General features: G+C 40.1%; 1 protein-coding gene across 9 annotated transcripts in view; it reads right to left on the bottom strand.

The window, feature by feature from the left end:
- The window catches only part of PHF14 (PHD finger protein 14), a 128,048-nt gene that overhangs the window by 61,223 nt on the left and 46,863 nt on the right, over window positions 1-19,962 (bottom strand). For all 9 annotated transcript variants that reach the window (XM_079948235.1, XM_079948239.1, XM_079948232.1 and 6 more), the window contains 2 exons: window positions 12,802-12,852; window positions 12,551-12,672 (listed from right to left, as the gene is read on the bottom strand). In XM_079948235.1, coding sequence (XP_079804361.1) covers window positions 12,551-12,672; window positions 12,802-12,852 — 173 coding nt within the window. The remainder of the gene's footprint in view (window positions 1-12,550; window positions 12,673-12,801; window positions 12,853-19,962) is intronic.

The following is a 19,962-nucleotide window of genomic DNA, read 5'->3' as shown; positions in this document are numbered from 1 at the left end:
ATAGGCAAATCAGCTGAATTCTTCTCCAATCTCCACTTCAGAAAGACGACATGAGGAGAACTCCTAAATCATGCACACCAAATAATGGGGTTTCCATTATATTAAGAAATGAGGAGCTAAATATGAACATTGCAAAAGAAAAGACAGGTAAAGGAGGGTGTGGACTAAAATTCCACATCCAATGTAAAAAAGTCAAAATATGCACAATTATGCAGATGAGAAAATGTTTTTTAAATTGTTCTAATGCAAACATAAGCAAAAAAGAAAGAAAATAACCGCTTCGGCTCACAATAATACAAAGCAATTTATGAATTCTGACAAACATGTCAGCACGTGATGAGACCTTTTCCGTATTAAAAATTGCAATGGTGAGAAACTGCCCAAGTGTTTTGTCTTTATCTACTGATACAATGCTGATAATGTGTGCACATAACCTGTATATATATATATTTGTTTGCTATATTCAGCCCTTGATCGAGACTGTTTGAATTGAAAAGCAAAAAACCAATACCAGAAACATAGAATAAAATCAAACCAAGTAGACATAATGAGTACAAAAATGATTTGCTTTTAAGAAACCGATTTTGCACATCTTGCCACATGTCCTTTGTCACTGACAACCCTGAGAAATCTGAAGTCAGAAAATTGTGCCAACAAGAAATTCACCACCTAAATGGAAGAGTACTGGTTGATTTCATGATTAGTTCCTTTACATATTGATATGTGTGTCTTCATTCTTCAGCTACTTATCTAACAAAATGTGTGGACAACATTACAACTGAACACAACCCCCTGTTGTGTTTCCTTTCATTAGAGTGAGATGAAAATGTTATGCTAACTTCCTTTACTCAATGCAGTTTGGTTTAATAATAGTAATAGTAATAATAATTTATTTTTTATACCCCGCCCATTTGGCTGGGCTTCCCCAGCCAATCAAATGATTGCCTACCTCAGACTCTGGTCAAATTAAGGAACTGATGGCAACGGATTGCATCTTTGTTAAAACAGAAAACAACCAAGCAATATATTTTAATACTACCTAATCAAGGTCTCAGATTACAAATGTGAGGTCATCTGGATATATAAACTTGTTGGCCCTGTTTGTACAATATCAGATTTTGTGAGCAAGATGCACATATTACCGATGGGTAGAAAACTGTTGAGCTGGAAGACTTGTATACTATTTTGTACAGTTACATTTTAACTTCACACTAACCTGCTGTAGTTTTAGATTTGGTTCCTTCTTGAGAGTACCATTTATGTAATAAGATCCTCTACCTTCTGAGTCATATCCGGCTGTTTAGATGTGACAAACAGGTTCAAGCGCTCTCCCCAGCCCTGTGAGGTTGGACAGGTTGCAATGCAAGCTCTGCTCGTTACTCTAAAATGCTGCCATCACTCACATTTTTAACGAATTGTCTGACAAATCGCGCCACCATGAAACCATCTCTCTGTGTGTATGTCTGTGTGTGGCCAACCCAGGCTACGCCAAAAACTCAATCACCTGAAGTGCCATAAGCAAAAAGGAAACTGAAATCCAAGAAGGATTTTGAGAAGTTGCTGGGAATAGAAGGAACTCTAATTAGCTGAGGTGTTTGGTAATTCCACTTCCATTCAGTTCTGTAGGGCTCCACCAGACTTCTGGTAGCTTAGTAAATTAAACATACAGCTGCTGGGATCCACAGGAACCCCATCAGCCTAGGAGGGCTAAATCAAATGTAATTTGGACATTTCCTGTAAAAAATATATATCTTTACCTTTTGGGGTCCTAGATAATTAAAGCAATCTTTAGCCAAGAATCAGATCATTGCCTAAAAACCCTCCATGTGGTAATATGATCCTCAGCAATTGTGGAGATACACATTATTCCACATCTCTAGTTCAAAGGGATTTAAATTAAACATACAAACTTATTTTTGTTGTGAAAAATCCTTCACAGTAAAGCAATCAATCTGCAATAAGGTGTATGTCTATGCCTTTAGAGATATACTGTACTGTCTAGCTCAGATAGGACCATGGATGCTTTTCTGAACAAGTTGCTTCTCTTTCCTAGACTGTTTTACAATTCATTTTTTATAGTTTTCCCAATGCTGATAGCTATGCTGGCTGCTAGACTGAGGAACGGGAGTCATTTCTTTCCTCCATTTCAGACACATCCTGAATGTAATGCATCTTCTGTGACTAGCATCAAAGTTTGTATACTTAAGTTCTAGTATTTTAGGTTCAATGGTTAATCCAGTACTGGCCTCTTGCAAAAAGGAGGGGAAAAGCCTTATCTTCATAAATAAGATGTAGCGGTGGGGAAGGTGGAAATTTATCCTGACAAGTGTCGGGTTCTCTTCCTTTCACTCTATAGCTTTGTCATGGAAATGTCTTTTTCTCCTTTCTTAGAATTGTTCTGATCAATTTTTGACAGCTCCCACATGGATTCTGTGACTTTTGGTAGTCTGTGGCTTCTCTTCTGAATTGTCATCTGTCACATATGGTGACCAGCAGCCATGTAACTATCTTTCTAGGAGATTTTCATTTTTTAAAAAAGACTGAAGCTTTTTCAAATTGCTATGGCTGCTTCACTGCTCCCACTGCACATGATAGCTGCCTCCATGCTATCTTTATAACCTTCTCATCATGATTTCCTATGACTCCTGGCATATTTTTATTGCACTAGACATGAAATTCTTGTGTTTTTGTTTCTCCCCTTTCTCCACAACCTCAATTAGAAAACAGTTTACTGCAACTACCTCTACAATGAAGATAGTTGTGCTAGTTTATTCTTTGGTATAAGCATGCATAGTTAAAAGATGAATGACACATAAACTTTGAACTCAGAACTGAAAAGGATGAAGTGTAGCCAAATGAAGGATAGTGTGTGAGCATTTGTCCCCCATCTCAAACTATTAAAACAAACTTTTAAAGTAATGTAACACATCCTGTCAAACAGTAAGTTCCTGTGAAGGAAAATCTAATCACAGAAACAAACACAAAGTGTAAGAACATTAAAATCAATTCAACAAACTCAAACAATAAAACCATTCAGACAAACTCAAAAACGACACAAACATTTCATCAAATATAAAAATTGATCTTCCATAAATGACTAGGTTACACCTCAGGTAAAGCCTTCCCAAACACAAATGTCTTCAGTAGTAGTCGTGTACTTTTAAATAATTGCACATTTGTCAGGAAAGCTTGAGAATTTCAACAGTTGTGGACTAAAACATGGTGATCATTTACAGATATTGAGGCATGTAGGTTTGCACTTGTATGCACAAACACAGCCAATTGTTTTATGCTATGACTCAAAATAATTGCATACTTCTCATAAAGGCACCATATTTACACTATTTGTATTTCCTAATGTGGAGGCACATAATATTAAATATCAAATTATAAAACCATAGAGAACTAAACAGAAAACCATGAATGCGATTTCTACGAACCTGCACAGTATTATTTGTCGCCAACACAGCCATAGTATTTAAAATGTCAGTGCATGTGTTTGTGATTACTGTGTCAAATTTCTTTTGGAATGGCTTCCCTGCTCCCTTTCTTGGATATGATACTCCCAGCTGTGTTTCTATACTATATTAGTTCATGGCTTTAGTTTATTACATTTTCATCATGTTGATCATAAGCCACCTTGAGTGTTGCAATATAGTGGAAAGGCAGGATAAGTGTTTTAATCATTTCATAAACATTTAAACAACTATACTAAAGATGTAAAGTTATTAATCAGGAGACAGATAATTGGTTACACACACACACACACACACACACACACACACTTCAGTCATCCTTCTGTGCATGACACACAGTGTGAGGATGATATGCCTTTTAGTCCTCAGAAGACATGGTATTGAGTAAGTATTCTAGTGCAATGTCACAAATTTTGGCTGGCCATTTTCACCACAGCATGCCTTAATATATTGCTTAATCTGTTTTCCCACCTCAAAATATTTTTAATTAATTTTGCAAAACCAAAATCTATCAGGGTAGAAATAAGGAGAACAAAGTTAATTATTCAAGAGTCTGTTATGTCTTCCAAAAAAAAAAATGACTCTCGCAACACCAGCAAAAGAATTACAAATCGGCTCCACTTCTGGGTGGGGACGGGGTGCTATCAGGCTGCCTAGACTCCCACCTCAGCGTGGGGGTGGGACGATGTCCCGCTGGGGAAGACCCTGGCCTCATCAGGTTGCCAGGAGGCCAATGAGGTTGCTTGGGGGCAAGACCGGGGCCGATTTAAGCCGCGGCGCAACTCCAAGGCTTCTCTTTTCAGCCTTGCGCCGCGGTGCTCGAGTCGATCCACATCGGCAGGGCTCCCCCCAACTGGTGGTTTACCCTTACCAGACTTCCTGCAAGGGGGGCAGGAGTCAGATATAGTCTGTTGTTGCCAACACCTAAGCCAATACTGCTCACATTCTGTAACCAATAAAGTTGTGGCCTAAATTTTGCCCACTAACATTAACCTAAATTCAGTGTCCTTATGTCTTTAGTCTCCTGGGGGGTGGCTTGGGGGCCTTGACACGCAAAGGGAACTGTAGCAGAGGCAGATTTAGGGGGGCACGAATGGTTCGGTCACGCTGGGCACAGAGCTACGGGGGCACTGCTCCTATGATTTAGAATAGAACATGGGAGGCAAGGGGCACAAAATCTTGGCATTGCACAGGGCGCCGCTGAAATTTGAGACTCCAAGGTCCAGCACTGACCGTAGTGCCACTAGCTTGCACTGAAGAAAATCCAATTCTGTCAATACATGTGTGCATCACATTAGGGGAAGATACCTTTTTCTGTTTCCCTACTTTACAAACTATATATAATTTGAGATGTATATAAGCTTCTGTGCTTTACAATAATTTATTGGGGGAGGGGGTTGCTCCCAATTAAAAAATGTCCACATTTTATGGCAGGAAGTACCATGCCTGCTGCTGCAATGCACCTTTCTAAACTAGTTTCTGAATATATATATATATATATATATATATATTCATAAGATTATGAAGAGCAAATATGGGAGAGTGTTGAGCTGAGTGTCACAGGCCAATATGGGAGGTTTCAGTAATTAGAAATAATGTGCAATTTCTGCAACAGGAAAAGAAGACAATAGAAATTAACCTTATCACAGGAGATAAGTACTTTTTTGAAAAACACAATAAAAAGAATGAAACAAAATCCTTCGTAAGCTCGGCTGCAGGAAAATCCTACATTTAATAATTTTACAAATTAGGCTTCCTGTAACAGAATTCAAAACGCATGACTACTCATTCCTTCCCAAAGCCAACTTTTGTTTCTCTTTAATGAGAAAAAGGGAAAGTCAGCAAAACAAAATGTCACCGTTAAATCATTTGGCAGCATTTTGTGTCAAAAATGTAATGGAAAAGGCACACATCATAGGAAAGGTTACTGTTCTTCCAGAACATCTTTTCGCTTGGTTCAGGGCTCATCCCTCTCCACAGCAGTGCAGGCACTACTGCTGCCTGCTCTCCCCGGGCTTAATTTGGCAGATGAAGGATGATGGCATTTTCAGCAGACCACAGTGCAGTGATTTTAGTGGTTATCTGACTGAAACCGATGCTATGATTTAGAATAACTGCTCTGTTTATGTGCAGTGGTAAAAGTCACTTACTACACAATCCTGCAATGTCAACTCATTGCTTCCATTATATATTCTCTTAGAATAGTTTCATCGCAGATGAAAGTCAGCGGGAATTAAAAGAAACTGCCTGCTACTTTTGCAGCTCCAGAAGGAAAGTATGCCATGTTGAGAAGTTCATGAAAAGATGCAAAACATTAATGCCTCACACACAAGACTGTCAAGCCCAGATACACTGTAATCGCTCGTTGCACTGGACTTTCAAATATTACTATTAGCACTTAAAAGGCAGTTCCCATATATTTTGCATAACATTTTAGCTATTTGTATCCCTCAAAAGAACTAAAAACAATTCACAAAACATGCCCATTTGCAGTTCTTTTAGCACTACATCCTGCGCACAGGCTTTTGGTAATATCAAACACCATCATTGTTAACACTACAAAGAATGTGCCTCCTGACATTACATAGAAACACACGAAGACTTTATACTAATTCAAAAACATTGACCCATGTAGCTTGGTAATGTCTAGACTGACTACCCTCCAGAGTTTCAGACAATGGTCACTCCCTACCTTTAGATATGCTGCTGATTGGACTTTCATTATACAATAAATATTCCCCCCCCCCCAATTATATTTCGTAATAATAACACACATTCTTTATTATTATGCTCCAAAGAACCGCAAAAAAAAGAAAGCAAAGTGCAGCGGATATATACGGTATATTTAACATTATTGATTTTATATTTAACATTATTGATTTTAACCCTACTATTTTGAGGCAGTATCTAAATTTATACTTCACTGTGAAAACAAGCATAACATATGCTTACGCCACAATAAGGTTTCACTCAAATACTTATGTTTATTACAGATGTAATTTTAAAAATATGGATTGGATCCAGGCTTAGTCATGGCTAAATTCAGTCCCATTGATTTCTATGGGGCAACACTCAACACACTTGATTCAAACTTAACAATTTTACTCTGGAAGCACTCTACTAAATGAACTAAAGTCTTGGGGGGGGGGGTTGCATTAGTCAAACTTATAACAACCAGCATTTGTGCAAATTCGCAGTCTTTCTACTAATTATACTGCAAGACCTAGATCCAAAGCAATAATGGAACTGTTTATGCCACCTGTTGGTACGGTCCAAATCCAAATCCCACTTTCCCCCCTCCCACATCCCAGGAGCTAGCAGAAGCCTGTTACATGAACGCCTATTGCTCAGATATCCAATTAATGCTATTTCATATGTTCTTTATTGTTCAGAAGTATTTATTCCAAAGAACAAGAGACATCTATATTATCTAGTTTCCTGATGTTCAGAGATGCTGCTTAGAACGGAGTTTTCCTTCTGCGGTTGAAAACTCTCTCCGTTCTTCCACAAGTTTTGTTGGCAAAGTGATATGCAGCAACGAAATAAATCAACCCAAGAAGCACATAGGTAGATGCTACATCAAAACAGAGTAGGGTACGAGCAGTAGGACAGGGACTTCTCAATGATAATAGAATGCTCCACAAAATGATTCATCTATAAATGTTGACAGCAGTAATAAACAAGGCCTTGGAGTGCTGTACACATTCATAGCAATGCTCATTCACAGCCATTAAAATGGATACACTTGCTTAAAAAAATGTTATCTTAAGCAAGGCTACAGTATTCGTTTAAAATAACTCCATGGTGTTTTGACATTGCTCTAAGTTTATTTCCTTAGATATTCTTTAGTCATTTCTTTGTCACGAGTTTCCCTGTAGCACTTTATACTGCAATTCTTTGCATCTATGTAGTACTCTCAGATCAGAGAACAAAGAAATAGTTAATGTGTATATTTGAAAGAGTCACACCCTTTCAGATAGCTGGGGGGGGGGGGGGGAATCAGATACAGAAGAGGTGGAGAACCTCCCCAACCCACCATCAGAGGGGTTGCAGTCCTTTAAAGGTAATGTCAGGAACTGCATGCAAGTGGTGTGCATCGCCACCCCACCCTCATTCTCATTCTCTCTCTCTCTCTCACTCACACACACACCCCATCTTCTTTCATCCACAGTAACACACAAACACATCCTATGCATTCATTCATTTTCTCTCTCTACCTCATCCAATCTGCTTTGGAGAAAACCTTCCATTGTGGAAGTTTCCTCCACAATGGAATTAGAAAGCTCTAGAGGCCCAATCTGGATTGGAACCCTGGTGTGGAGGTAGAAGAGCGTTAAACCTTTGTTCCCTGGGGCAGTCGTCTGGATTGGACCTACTGCACTTGCAATTTCCATTGGAAGAAAGAATGCAATGACTGCAATGGATTCTTTGGGGGCAATGTAATTTGCAGGTGCAGAAGCCAGATCTGTGACAGGGTCACAGTGGCAGTAAAAAGTTTTAAGCTCCTCTAATGTTAATGTTTTAATGTTGTATTTTAATCATGTTTTTAAGTTGTATTCATTCATCTTGTTTTTATTATTGCTTGTTAGCCGCCCTGAGCCCGGCCTTGGTTGGGGAGGGCGGGGTATAAATAAAATTTATTATTATTATTACCCAGCCATACCAGGATCCCATTCCAGATCAGGCCCCTATCACCTGAGATTTTCTGCTATTCCTCCTCTCTGCAGCCAGAGCAGAATGCAAAGAGGAGGAGGGTGGCGAGGAACAGAGGCTCCAAGGACTGCAATGACTTACAGGCCAGCCAAAGGTTCCCCATCCCTGCCTAAAGTTGTACTGTCAAAAAGTTATAAAGAATCACACATGACAGTATTCACTACTGCAATGGCAACCATCAATCAATATTTTGTAAGAAAAAATGCTTTTAAATATTTCTATGAAAAATCAGTGGCAAGGATCCATATAATCAGGTGCACCTAAAATGGGACTTTAGATTTGTGTTTCTGAAATTGCAACCCATACATCCTTGCTTTGCCTCAGGGCAAATAACTTTAGAAAGGGAGGGGACTTTTGAAAGCAGTTTGTGAAATGGCTTGGGTAGTGCTGGTTGGGAGTCTGCTCTTTAGAGGGAGAAGGTTTCAAATTCTGCAAAATTTTAGGCGAGCCCCTGGGATTGTCTAAAGCAGCTGAATACGTTTCAGGTCTCTTTGATAAATCAATTGAAGATGGTTGAAGTAGTAGCCTCAACATAATTTCCCCCCCATAATCAAAATCTATAACGCTCCTGTTTAAGCAATGATGGTCAAAATCCCTGGACTATCTACTACTCATTCCTACAGATAATATTAATGCAGCTTGAATAGTATTGAATTAAATTAGCTTGTAACCCATATCACCCATGACAGATAGAATTAGCTATAAAAAAGGAGAACAGCACAGCACTTTTTTTTTTTTAAGGAAGCAAAACAAACTCTCAGACTGCTACATATAAACAGTATAGATTTAAAAAGCAACTCTTTCCTAACTTAAAATTTCAATGTATGCATAAGCAACGCCCCAATTCATGTTTCAGTGACTGAAGTTCAACCCAAACAGGAAAATTCTGAGTTACTCAAAGAATGCCCTGTTACAAGAAAGAATGTCGCTAAAACTGCAGAGATGTTCTCATTGTTGCACAATTCTATCATGTAAAATGTGATGAGAATCAGTTGTTGAGGTAAATGTTTTAAATAAATAATAAATAGAAATAAATTATGAAATAGGGGAAATGCTCAAACTTGTTAGTCTGACAAACCTTCAGAAGAAATGAAAATCTGTTACAGTGGGTAAGTCACCTATAATGAGACCCTGCGAGTTCACTTTATATAATCTTGGCATATGGATCTAACATTTGAAAGGTGTTTGGATTGATAATAGAGACTGCAACAAGACACAAGGGAGAAGAGCAGCCTTACTGGTATTAAGATATAAATGCAATAACTAGCACCTTAAATTGCATTCTGTGGGCTAAAGAAAGACATCATAGACCTGGTGCATAATTGCACTGTTTCCAAGAGACCACTGTAGTATATTCTAGCTGTCAAGTTATGCGCCTAGAAGCACTGCAAGTCTGCATACTTGAACAACCAGTAGAGGCTGATCCCCATAAAAGATGCCTGCTTCCCATTCACTCCAGGTCATGAGAACTGCCGGTTAAAATAATTTTAAGCCTTGTTTAGATTCAGCTTCAGCAACCTCACCCATATAATGTCTCCAATAATACATAAAGCACCATGAATGTATTTGCCTTCTTATACAAATAACATTTCCAACAACTATATTGACAAAAACACAAATGAAAATATCACAACGTAACACAGGGAACAACCATCACTTAGTGTTTTAGATGAACATAGAATCATCTTCTCATTGTCTCACAAGTTCAGAAGTCTCACACTGGGAACCACCAGCATTTAGGTTTATAAGAGCAACCTCCAAAGTTTCTTGGGAAGAAACTATTTTTAGCAGGTGAGCTTCAGCAATATGGTGAAGTTTTCACACGAGTCAAGGAGGCTTCTTAGGACAAAGGACCTGAATTGATTATATACATCCTCTTAAATACAGTCTGTTTCTGAGAAGCAAGATCAATTCAATCGATAATAGTTCTAGCCACTGCTGAGAGATAGAAGATATTATTGTGACCCATTTTTAAAAAAAACAGTGCATTCTTAAAACAAAGGCACCCTACTGACAGATGGTGGAATTTTACTTCTGGCCAAAAGATATATATTTAATAACAAGCCTTGATGAAATAATAGGGCTACTCAGACAACTGTTCCAAACTTGTATTCCTGCAGTCCCAAACACTATCCTCCTGATGAAAAGGTGCGAGAAAGGAAAATTTAGAGGTGATTTTTATAGGTAATAAAGGAGGCCTATGCCTCAACTAAAAAGTGGACAAGTCAATTAAAAACCTGAGTTGGCTAAATTAGACAGTCACGTTGCATAAATCTATTTCTATAAGTCAAGGTGTTACAGACAATTACATGGACTAAATCACTGCTGCACGCACTAATACTGACATGTATTTTAAGGCTGCGGTGTTCAAAAAGCATACTGTCTGAAACACAAAAGGTCTAAGCTGTAATGTTTATACATAAACTCATAAATCTCCAGAGCAAACTTCTGGAGTTTATTAAAACACTGGGATTGAGAATAATGCAGAAAAGAATCACTTGATTCTCTTAGAAGTTTGAAGACTTCTAACAATCTTCCCCTTTTGGTTAAACTATGATGAGAAACATGTAGGCAGCAAAAGTAACACAAATGCCAACTTTTAGAACCACAGTATATTATCAAGGTACTTTTAATAAAAAGTTCAGAAGGGCAGACATGTTGTGGCAGTTAATATGTGAAGGTATAGGATATCACGAAAGAAATAAAAAAGAGGATTTAGCCTGACCTCACTGCAGCATCTAAAATCCTTGAGAGAAGCAAACTACAATGGGATTCATAATAGTTCTTCATTCTTCTTGGAACCCTCCAAACCTTGCACCCAAACAGAAGCAAACTACGCATAGTACTTGAATATTGTTCCAAGTTTCTTATTTGAGATAGTTCAGTAGAAAAGTGAAACACTACAGCTCAGTGTGCACGTGACACCAAACCAAATCATGACTTAACATGGACAGCAGCTGCATTACCCCTCCCCCAGTCCTGCTACTGCTGCACTGCTGTGAACTGCAGGCATAGGCAAACTTGGCCCTCCAGCTGTTTTAGGATTACAACTCCCATCATCCCTAGCTAACAGGACTAGTAGTCAGGGATGATGGCAAGTGTAGTGCCAAAACATCTGGAGAGCCAAGTTTGCCTATGCCTGGCTTAGTGTGTCCTCTTGAACTGGGCCTGTTTGTGTCCTTCAGACCCTAAGCTGTAAACCAAGTGGAAACTTGGGCTAGAGCTTGTGAGATAAAACCGCAAGTCTGGGTTTAGATGATACACCAAACCAAGGCTCAGTGTAACAGCAGGAGCAAAGGAGCTGTGAACTCTTCTCCAGGAACTTTCACATTTGCATGTTAATGGTAGATAATAGTTTGGCTTAGTGTTGGGTATGAACTGGATCACAGATATCTTTTGGCTTTCAGTTAAGCTCACTTGCAGCTAAGTTGTCTCTTTTGTCTGTTCCCCGTTTGTATTCCTTCGTCTTTAACGTTTACCTTCCAAGTCCCAGTAGCGTCTTATTTGTGCTCCTGCAAGATCCTGGCCTTCATAGATGTTTAACAAAAAGTTCATGGGAAAAACTAAGCAATCTTTTTGTGTTTCCTTACAGAAATGGTAAAAAGTAGTTCCCTGCTGAATGTATATTTTACAAGAGCCCATTTACAAGTTCTCTCATTTTAAAGAGAAATTGAAAATTGGTAGCTGCTGCATTTTTATTGCATAACAAAAGCTAAGTCAGAATTTCATAAATCATTCCTTTTTCTCAGGCCAAAGGGTCATCTAATGAAGTTAGGAAGAAACCATCTGAGTATTCTTTAACACCTACAATTCATTAAAGAATCACAACACCTTCTTGATTTGAATTCAGAATCACAATACCCTGTAACATTTTAACAGCTCATCAGAAGAACACACAACATGAGGCATTTTTCAGATTGCACTAAGATAAAGCATTTGGAAATATTTAAGAAAAGGGCACAATGATCTTTGTATCTTATGAATGAAGCAAAGTGAACTTCAAAAAACTTTCATGGTAGAGGATAAGAAAGTGAAGATTGATAGCTGTCAAAATGGGTGCCTTGTTTACATTTGTAACCCATTATAGAATCCTGGTAACTCACCCTGACAAAAGAAAATTAATTCCCTTTTGTTAGGAAAACATTACTCTAGTTACTTACATTTAAATCCACGGGATAAAGTTATGTGGCAAGTCAATAAATGGATCAAACCACTGTTTCTGAAGCAATGCTTCCGTCAATTTAGATTAAAAAAAAAAAAAAAAGTTCTGTATTAAGAGGTCATTCATTACAGCCACAATGTGAAAGTGATGAAGATGGAACTTTAATCCACTCTGGAAAAGGTCACAGCATCAAACCTACCTGACTAGATTTTCATTATCCCCCGTTCCCTTACATGTGGCACATTCTGTTCTTAAATCTTCAGACTTAGGCTTCTTTTGTACTACAGACTGTCGCTGTCTTCTTTCTCTAGGAATACGTTCCTATCAATAGATGGAAACAGAAAAGGGTGGGAGAAGAGCACAAGTCTTATTTCAGCAACATTATTCATTCAAATGTCAACATTTTCACCAATTTAACTGAAAATAAATTATTTTTTTCAAAATTCCAACCTCAGGTTTTTCTTCTTCAGGAATGTAGCTTCGTTTTCGTCCTCGAGTTCTCTAAAAGTAAATATATTTTAAAATTAATGGCATTCAAGGGGAACAGAACAAACCTAGACACCAAGCATGCATGACCTTCTCGTTGTTTCATCTATTTGTGGAATTTAGGGGTGAGTACCAATCCTTACGGGGACGCAGGTGGCGCTGTGGGTTAAAGCCTCAGCGCCTAGGGCTTGCCGATCGAAAGGTCGGCGGTTCGAATCCCTGCGGCGGGGTGCGCTCCCGCTGCTCGGTCCCAGCGCCTGCCAACCTAGCAGTTCGAAAGCACCTCCGGGTGTAAGTAGATAAATAGGGACCGCTTACCAGCGGGAAGGTAAACGGCGTTTCCGTGTGCGACTCTGGCTCTGGCTCTGGCCAGAGCAGCGATGTCACGCTGGCCACGTGACCCGGAAGTGTCTCCGGACAGCGCTGGCCCCTGGCCTCTTAAGTGAGATGGGCGCACAACCCCAGAGTCTGTCAAGACTGGCCCGTACGGGCAGGGGTACCTTTACCTTTACCTTACCAATCCTTACATAGACACAATGGCACAGATGAGGTATCAGCAGGCTTGAGTGAAACCCCAAAATTGTAGACATATCAAAAATATTATGGGGTGAAATTTAAGGAGGGAGGAAAACAGTCCAATGAAGACTGGGTTTGCTCAGCAACCACAGAACACTGAAAAAGTTGGGGGGGGGAATGGGGAAGTGGAATCAGTTGGCTGTGAATGGCTAGCGAAGAGCAAGATGTGGCTGCTTCATCCTAGAATATTACCAGATCTTCTAATGCATTAAGAGAGACGTTCACACAAACATGTATCTTACATGTGTATTCGATACAGGCTAATTTTGGGGAATTAGCAGTATTACTCCTCACTGAAACTTTTTTTGGAGATGACTGCATGCACATGAAAAGAACTGTATTGGTTTTGATAAAGGTAAAGGTAAAGGTACCCCTGCCCGTACGGGCCAGTCTTGACAGACTCTGGGGTTGTGCGCCCATCTCACTTAAGAGGCCAGGGGCCAGCGCTGTCCGGAGACACTTCCGGGTCACGTGGCCAGCGTGACATCGCTGCTCTGGCCAGAGCCAGAGCCAGAGCCGCACACGGAAACGCCATTTACCTTCCCGCTGGTAAGCGGTCCCTATTTATCTACTTGCACCCGGAGGTGCTTTCGAACTGCTAGGTTGGCAGGCGCTGGGACCGAGCAGCGGGAGCGCACCCCGCCGCAGGGATTCGAACCGCCGACCTTTCGATCGGCAAGCCCTAGGCGCTGAGGCTTTTACCCACAGCGCCACCTGCGTCCCCATTGGTTTTGATAACCTTGCTTAATTTGGAGGATTTAGAACAGACCAACCTAAGCATGCTTGCTCAAGAAAGCCATAAATAATTGCTGCAATTCTAACATTTTTTTGTAAATGAATAAAGGTTTAAAGGTGGTAACTTGCCAATATAAAACAATTTAGAAGTTACAAAAGCAGCCTTGCAGATTTAACATACCACAACAGAAACAACAGAGAAAAGAATGGATTAATACATATTGCCTGAGCCATATACTTAAATGTTACTTGAAAGATACAGTGGTACCTCAGGTTACAGACGCTTCAGGTTACAGACTCCGCTAACTCAGAAATAGTACCTCAGGTTAAGAACTTTGCTTCAGGATGAGAAAAGAAATCGCGCCGCAACGGCAGCGGGAGGTCCCATTAGCTAAAGTGGTACCTCAGGTTAAGAACAGTTTCAGGTTAAGAACGAACCTCCAGAATGAATTAAGTTCTTAACCCGAGGTACCACTGTACTGGGAAGAGACTAAAGGCGGAGAGCTGCCTAACAGGGATTCATGAGGCAGAGTCTTAAAGATCCAGCTTTGCTTTGGGGAAAACAAAAGAACCAAGAAGGGGGGAAAGGTTACATGTATAGTACAGGCAACCTCTGATTTCCACGGGAGTTGCATTCCAGGTCACTGCGCACTTGCCTGAAATTGAAACACCCTGTTCCGCCCCAGCTCCCATTCCACCCTTTTAGTGACATCTTATGTTACGTTTCTGGGTTATTTCCGGGTTCAGTTTTGTGCATGTGTGAGCAATTGCATACATATTAGTCGTGCCTAAAATGGGGGTTGCCTGTAGCAGAAATCCGGTTTTGCAACAACTAGGTTAGAGTAAGACTGGGAAGATACAGGAGATGAATCTGGCAGTGAATTCTGAATCTGAAAACTAAGATGTGCTGGCAGCCTATATTTTGTAACCATTAACACTTTAAATTATCTTTCGGCTAATAGAGTACTTTGCCCCTTGAGATTCTGGCAAAAACAGTTCATATGCCTAAACAGAGAAGAGGGTCAAACTGTGATGTAAGAACATTGATCCTTCCATGCCATTATCACTCCATTTCAGCTTTGGTATGCTTCCTAAAAGATGTGCAACCAGTTGATGGCAACATGCATACATTCATGTCTCCAATCAAAAAATCAACAAGGTATTTCATTTGCTTGGTAGCCTTCCCATAATCTGGATAAAAAATACTGTGCAACAGAACCACCTCTATACTGCAAAAGCTTAATACATTATTTATTTCAGAAATAGTAAGCTATGCTTTCCAAATCAATCTTTAAGTACCTGCTCAGCTTAAGGTACTTAAATACCATTAAAAACATTTTAAGCAACAAGAATTACCCCCCCCCCGTTAAACCCACATAGTGTGTGCTGAAGACACACTAACTGTTTTAAGATACTAAGGGTCTGATAGCTGGTAGATATTGCCTGTTCTTATCTTCTTGTATGGAAGAGAAATGAACCAATAGTTTATAAATATCTCCAATGCCTAAGATGTCTCTTATGTATATATGTATATATAGTACAAACACATGCTAAATGGCTTTTAAAAAACTTTGTACCAACATAAAATGATTTTCCCACCCCCAAAATAAAAGAGGTGGATTGGTGGGCTCTTGTCTCATGGGGTTCACATATAAAATGCTTACAAAACATTAGTGGAGACTGCATTATTATGTCTACGTTGATTAAATGTATTCCTTATACATGAAACAATGAACAATGAAACTCATAAAGGGCACATAGAGTTGGTTGCACACACATGCCTTGAAAATTTACGCCACCAGTTGCACACACACCTCTTGAAAATTCAGTGAGACATTAAGTGGAAAAAGTGCCTCTGAACTAGGTAATTCCAATTGGTCAATGTTAACTAGGGCAATTAAAGCAAGCCCTATTGTCAAATTATACAGCTTTAAATTGATGCAGACTGAAATGCATACAAAGACTGATGCCAACAGCTATTGGCAGACAGTCCTGAAGCATACTAATTATACATCAGCATTAAAAGACATATGAAAATACCAAAACTTTTTTAAAAAAAATATATAAAACAAGCAAGCATGGAAAACAAATTGTTGATTCAAGCACTCCATTTATAAAAATGGAAATCTGCAACATATTTCAGCAAAGTGCAACACCATCTGCTTTCATTGGCCACTAGCATACAGCAGATGGAACGGTTATCACACCAGAAGAGGCAACTATTTCAACACTGCCAATTGGTGGTGCAACATAATTTAATTTAGTTTACACTTACAATGTCAAGGAAAGGAAACCAACTAAAAAGCATGAAAGGGCTCAGCGAACCAAAAAAACATTCCTTAAGTTTGCAGATCAAGCAAACAAGTCACATCCAGAAGTCCAGATTGAGATAAATGAGCAATCTTTTTACATGGCAATATTAATAGCACCATTCAGGGAACAATAAATCTATTTCACAACATTATAAAAAGCTTGATCAACCCTGGTCAGGAGTGCATGTACTCTGGTATCTTGTCTGACAGAGATCATTTCTGGACACTGAAGGAAAACTATTATGCATTATTATGAAACTTCAATCTTTATCCATCACTTCCAGACTATGGCAATTTATGTTCAAAAATGTTCTTCACTAGAAGTGCTATGCCCTTCTCTCAGTTGACACTCCTTTCAATTAGGTCTGCTGGTCGTTTCTAGAACCTATTTACTTGCCAATATCAGAACCCGATTGCTGTAAAAGGAACTATCTAAGAAGTTTTAAACCAGTGGCATATAAAATGAGGGGTCCTCTAAAATTAAAGGTAAAGGTAAAGGTACCCCTGCCCGTACAGGCCAGTCTTGACAGACTCTGGGGTTGTGCGCCCATCTCACTTAAGAGGCCAGGGGCCAGCGCTGTCCGGAGACACTTCCGGGTCACGTGGCCAGCGTGACATCGCTGCTCTGGCCAGAGCCAGAGCCAGAGCCGCACACGGAAACGCCGTTTACCTTCCCGCTGGTAAGCGGTCCCTATTTATCTACTTGCACCCGGAGGTGCTTTCAAACTGCTAGGTTGGCAGGCGCTGGGACCGAGCAGCGGGAGCGCACCCCGCCGCAGGGATTCGAACCGCCGACCTTTCAATCGGCAAGCCCTAGGCGCTGAGGCTTTAACCCACAGCGCCACCTGCGTCCCCCTCTAAAATTAGCATTATATAAAATAATAAGTCCCATCTAATGGTGTTTCCTGCTTGGCAGGGGGTTGGACTCGATGGCCCTTGTGGTCTCTTCCAATTCTATGATTCTAATGTATATTTCAAATAATTTATTACTTTCACACACTAGAACTTCTCCCAGGGATGCTTGAGAATTTTGTTTGGTCCATATTTTTTAAAGTAAACAGACCTGCTTCACATCTCCTGGACTATAACTTATTTAAATTTTGATTTTCACACTTTTCCAAATTTTGAGACATACTGCTCAGTTCTAAAAAATATGTCAAAATGCGTATTTTAGGGTAAAACACATTGGGCAAGATTATGATTTTTAATCAGTTTTTTTTAAAAGACACCATTTGCAGATTTATGCAGAAACAGTGCAGAAGATTCCAGGGGCTTGGACTAGATAATCCTCAGGGTCCTTTCCAACTCTACAATTCTATGATTCTAAGAACAGAATTATGAATGAATACAGAAGTGCTTTACATGTAGAAGGTTCCAGGGTCTATCTCTGGCATACTAGTTACAATAATCAGGGTAGCAGGTGAAGCAAAATACCTCTATTGGGAACTCTGGAGAGTTGCCACCAGTCACAGTAGAGAGGACTAAGCAAGACAAATTATGATGGTGATTGTTTACATGTCCAAATGGCTTCTAAGTGGTTTACAACTATAAAAACAATTATAAAATCCATACATAATTAAAATACACAATAAAACAGTTCAATCAAAGCATTAAAACATTCTTAATTAAAACCTGTAATAAAACAAGTCGGTTAAATTAAAACAATTAAAAAACAATTTAAACAATGAGATCAGAAGGTCAAATTTAGGAGAATGCTTGCCTAAAGAGGTGTGTTTTCAAGAGCCGACAGAACGCCAATATTGATGGAATTTCAGAAGGGAGGATATTCCACAAAACTGGTTTCACCAGTGGAAAAAAATCCATCCAAAAGCCTGTAATCAGCAGGGCCCTAGCAAAACAGAATTCTATTTACTGATCTTAATGCCATCAGTAAGCAATGGAGGAAAACATGGTTTTTTCAGGTAACTTGGTGTGCAGTTATTTAGGTCTTTCTATGTAAGTAGCAGAACCTTAAAACTGGCTCAGTTTTAAAATAGGCAGCCAGCGCAATTCCCTCAGCACTGGTGTGATATGTCCCCAATAAAGAGCACCACTCACCATTTGGACGCCGCTAGTTGCAGCCTCCAGGTCAGCTGCAAGGAAAGACTCATGTAAAGTGCATTACAATAGTCCAAAGTATATATCACAGTGGCCAGATTATGCCTGTCTAGTAAAGGATGCAGCTGACACATCAGCCCAAGCTGGTGAGAGGCGTTCTTCACCAGAGGCCACTTGGGTCTCCGTGGACAAAGATGGTTCCAAGATCACTCCTAAGATGTATACTTGTGCCTTCAGAGGGAGTAGAACCCCATCTAGAACAAGCAAACTCTCAGTCTCACTGTTGTGGTTCAAAGGACAGCAGAGAAGTGTGTTTGGCCGCAGCTGGGCTGCAGGAGTTGCCAGAAGAAGGCATACAAGGCACCACCCAACCATCTTAGGAACTCCACTCTGGATTTGTATAGGGTTTACTCTTTAGCCTTTTCTTCCCCCAAAGATGCCCCACAAGGCAGCAGGGGTTTAGGATGTTTTCCTTCTCCTAGATGGGCGACCTTCCCAGGTTGGCGAGCCCCATCTGCCCCTCACTTCCCTCTATGGTACGTACAGAAGCTGCTTTCTTGACTGTTGGATTCACAATTGGTCTTATCCGCTCAATCTACCAGAGCCTGTCTTCGCATGTACAGTGGTACCTCAGGTTAAGAACTTAATTCGTTCTGGAGGTCTGTTCTTAACCTGAAACTGTTCTTAACCTGAAGCACCGTTTTAGCTAATGGGACCTCCTGCCACCGCTGCACTGCCGGCGCACAATTTCTGTTCTCATCCTGAAGCAAAGTTCTTAACCCGAGGTAATATTTCTGGGTTAGCGGAGTCTGTAACCTGAAGCGTATGTAACCCGAGGTACCACTGTAGTGGAAGTCCCTACCTCACTGAGGGTTTGAGAACCTTCACTTGGTTTAGCTGCCCAGTCAAAGGTGTTCCAAGGGTTTGGCCACTGTTGCATGAGGACAGCTTCTAGGAGCCACAGGTGAGCAATGAGTGCCCTGGCCCAACCTTAGAAAACCACATACCAATGGGTGCTGCCCGTTGTTTCTTCACTGAAAAAGCACTGGTTTACAATGCTGTATAGATTTCTTCAAAACTAATTCTTCCATTTCTCATACCATTTCACATTGATCCATAGTGTTTTAGCAGATCAAGGAGCAGCCTCTAAGGACCATACAACGCAAGTACAGAGGGGTTGGTGGCAACTTAATGGTCCTATTAGCAAACAGACAAGCACAACTCTCTGTGTCTGTCAAACTGGCAGTATTTCTGCCAATTAGAGAGAGCGCTCCTTTGCTTCTTTTTGGAGAGTCATTATGGACAACTGAACATTGCTTATAATGTAAACCTTCTAACATAGATCAGCTCTATAAAACAGTCTTTCTGCTGCTAAAATGGTGTGAATTTTTTTAATGGTTGGTCAAGCCTAAAATCAGCCAGAGACAAGCTGTTAACCCCAATA

The sequence above is a fragment of the Podarcis cretensis genome (assembly GCF_951804945.1).
Source record: "Podarcis cretensis genome assembly, chromosome: 12".
In the NCBI taxonomy this organism is placed as follows: Eukaryota; Metazoa; Chordata; class Lepidosauria; order Squamata; family Lacertidae; genus Podarcis; species Podarcis cretensis.
Note: the sequence above shows the minus strand (reverse complement) of the source record. Positions and strands in the feature narration are given on the sequence as shown.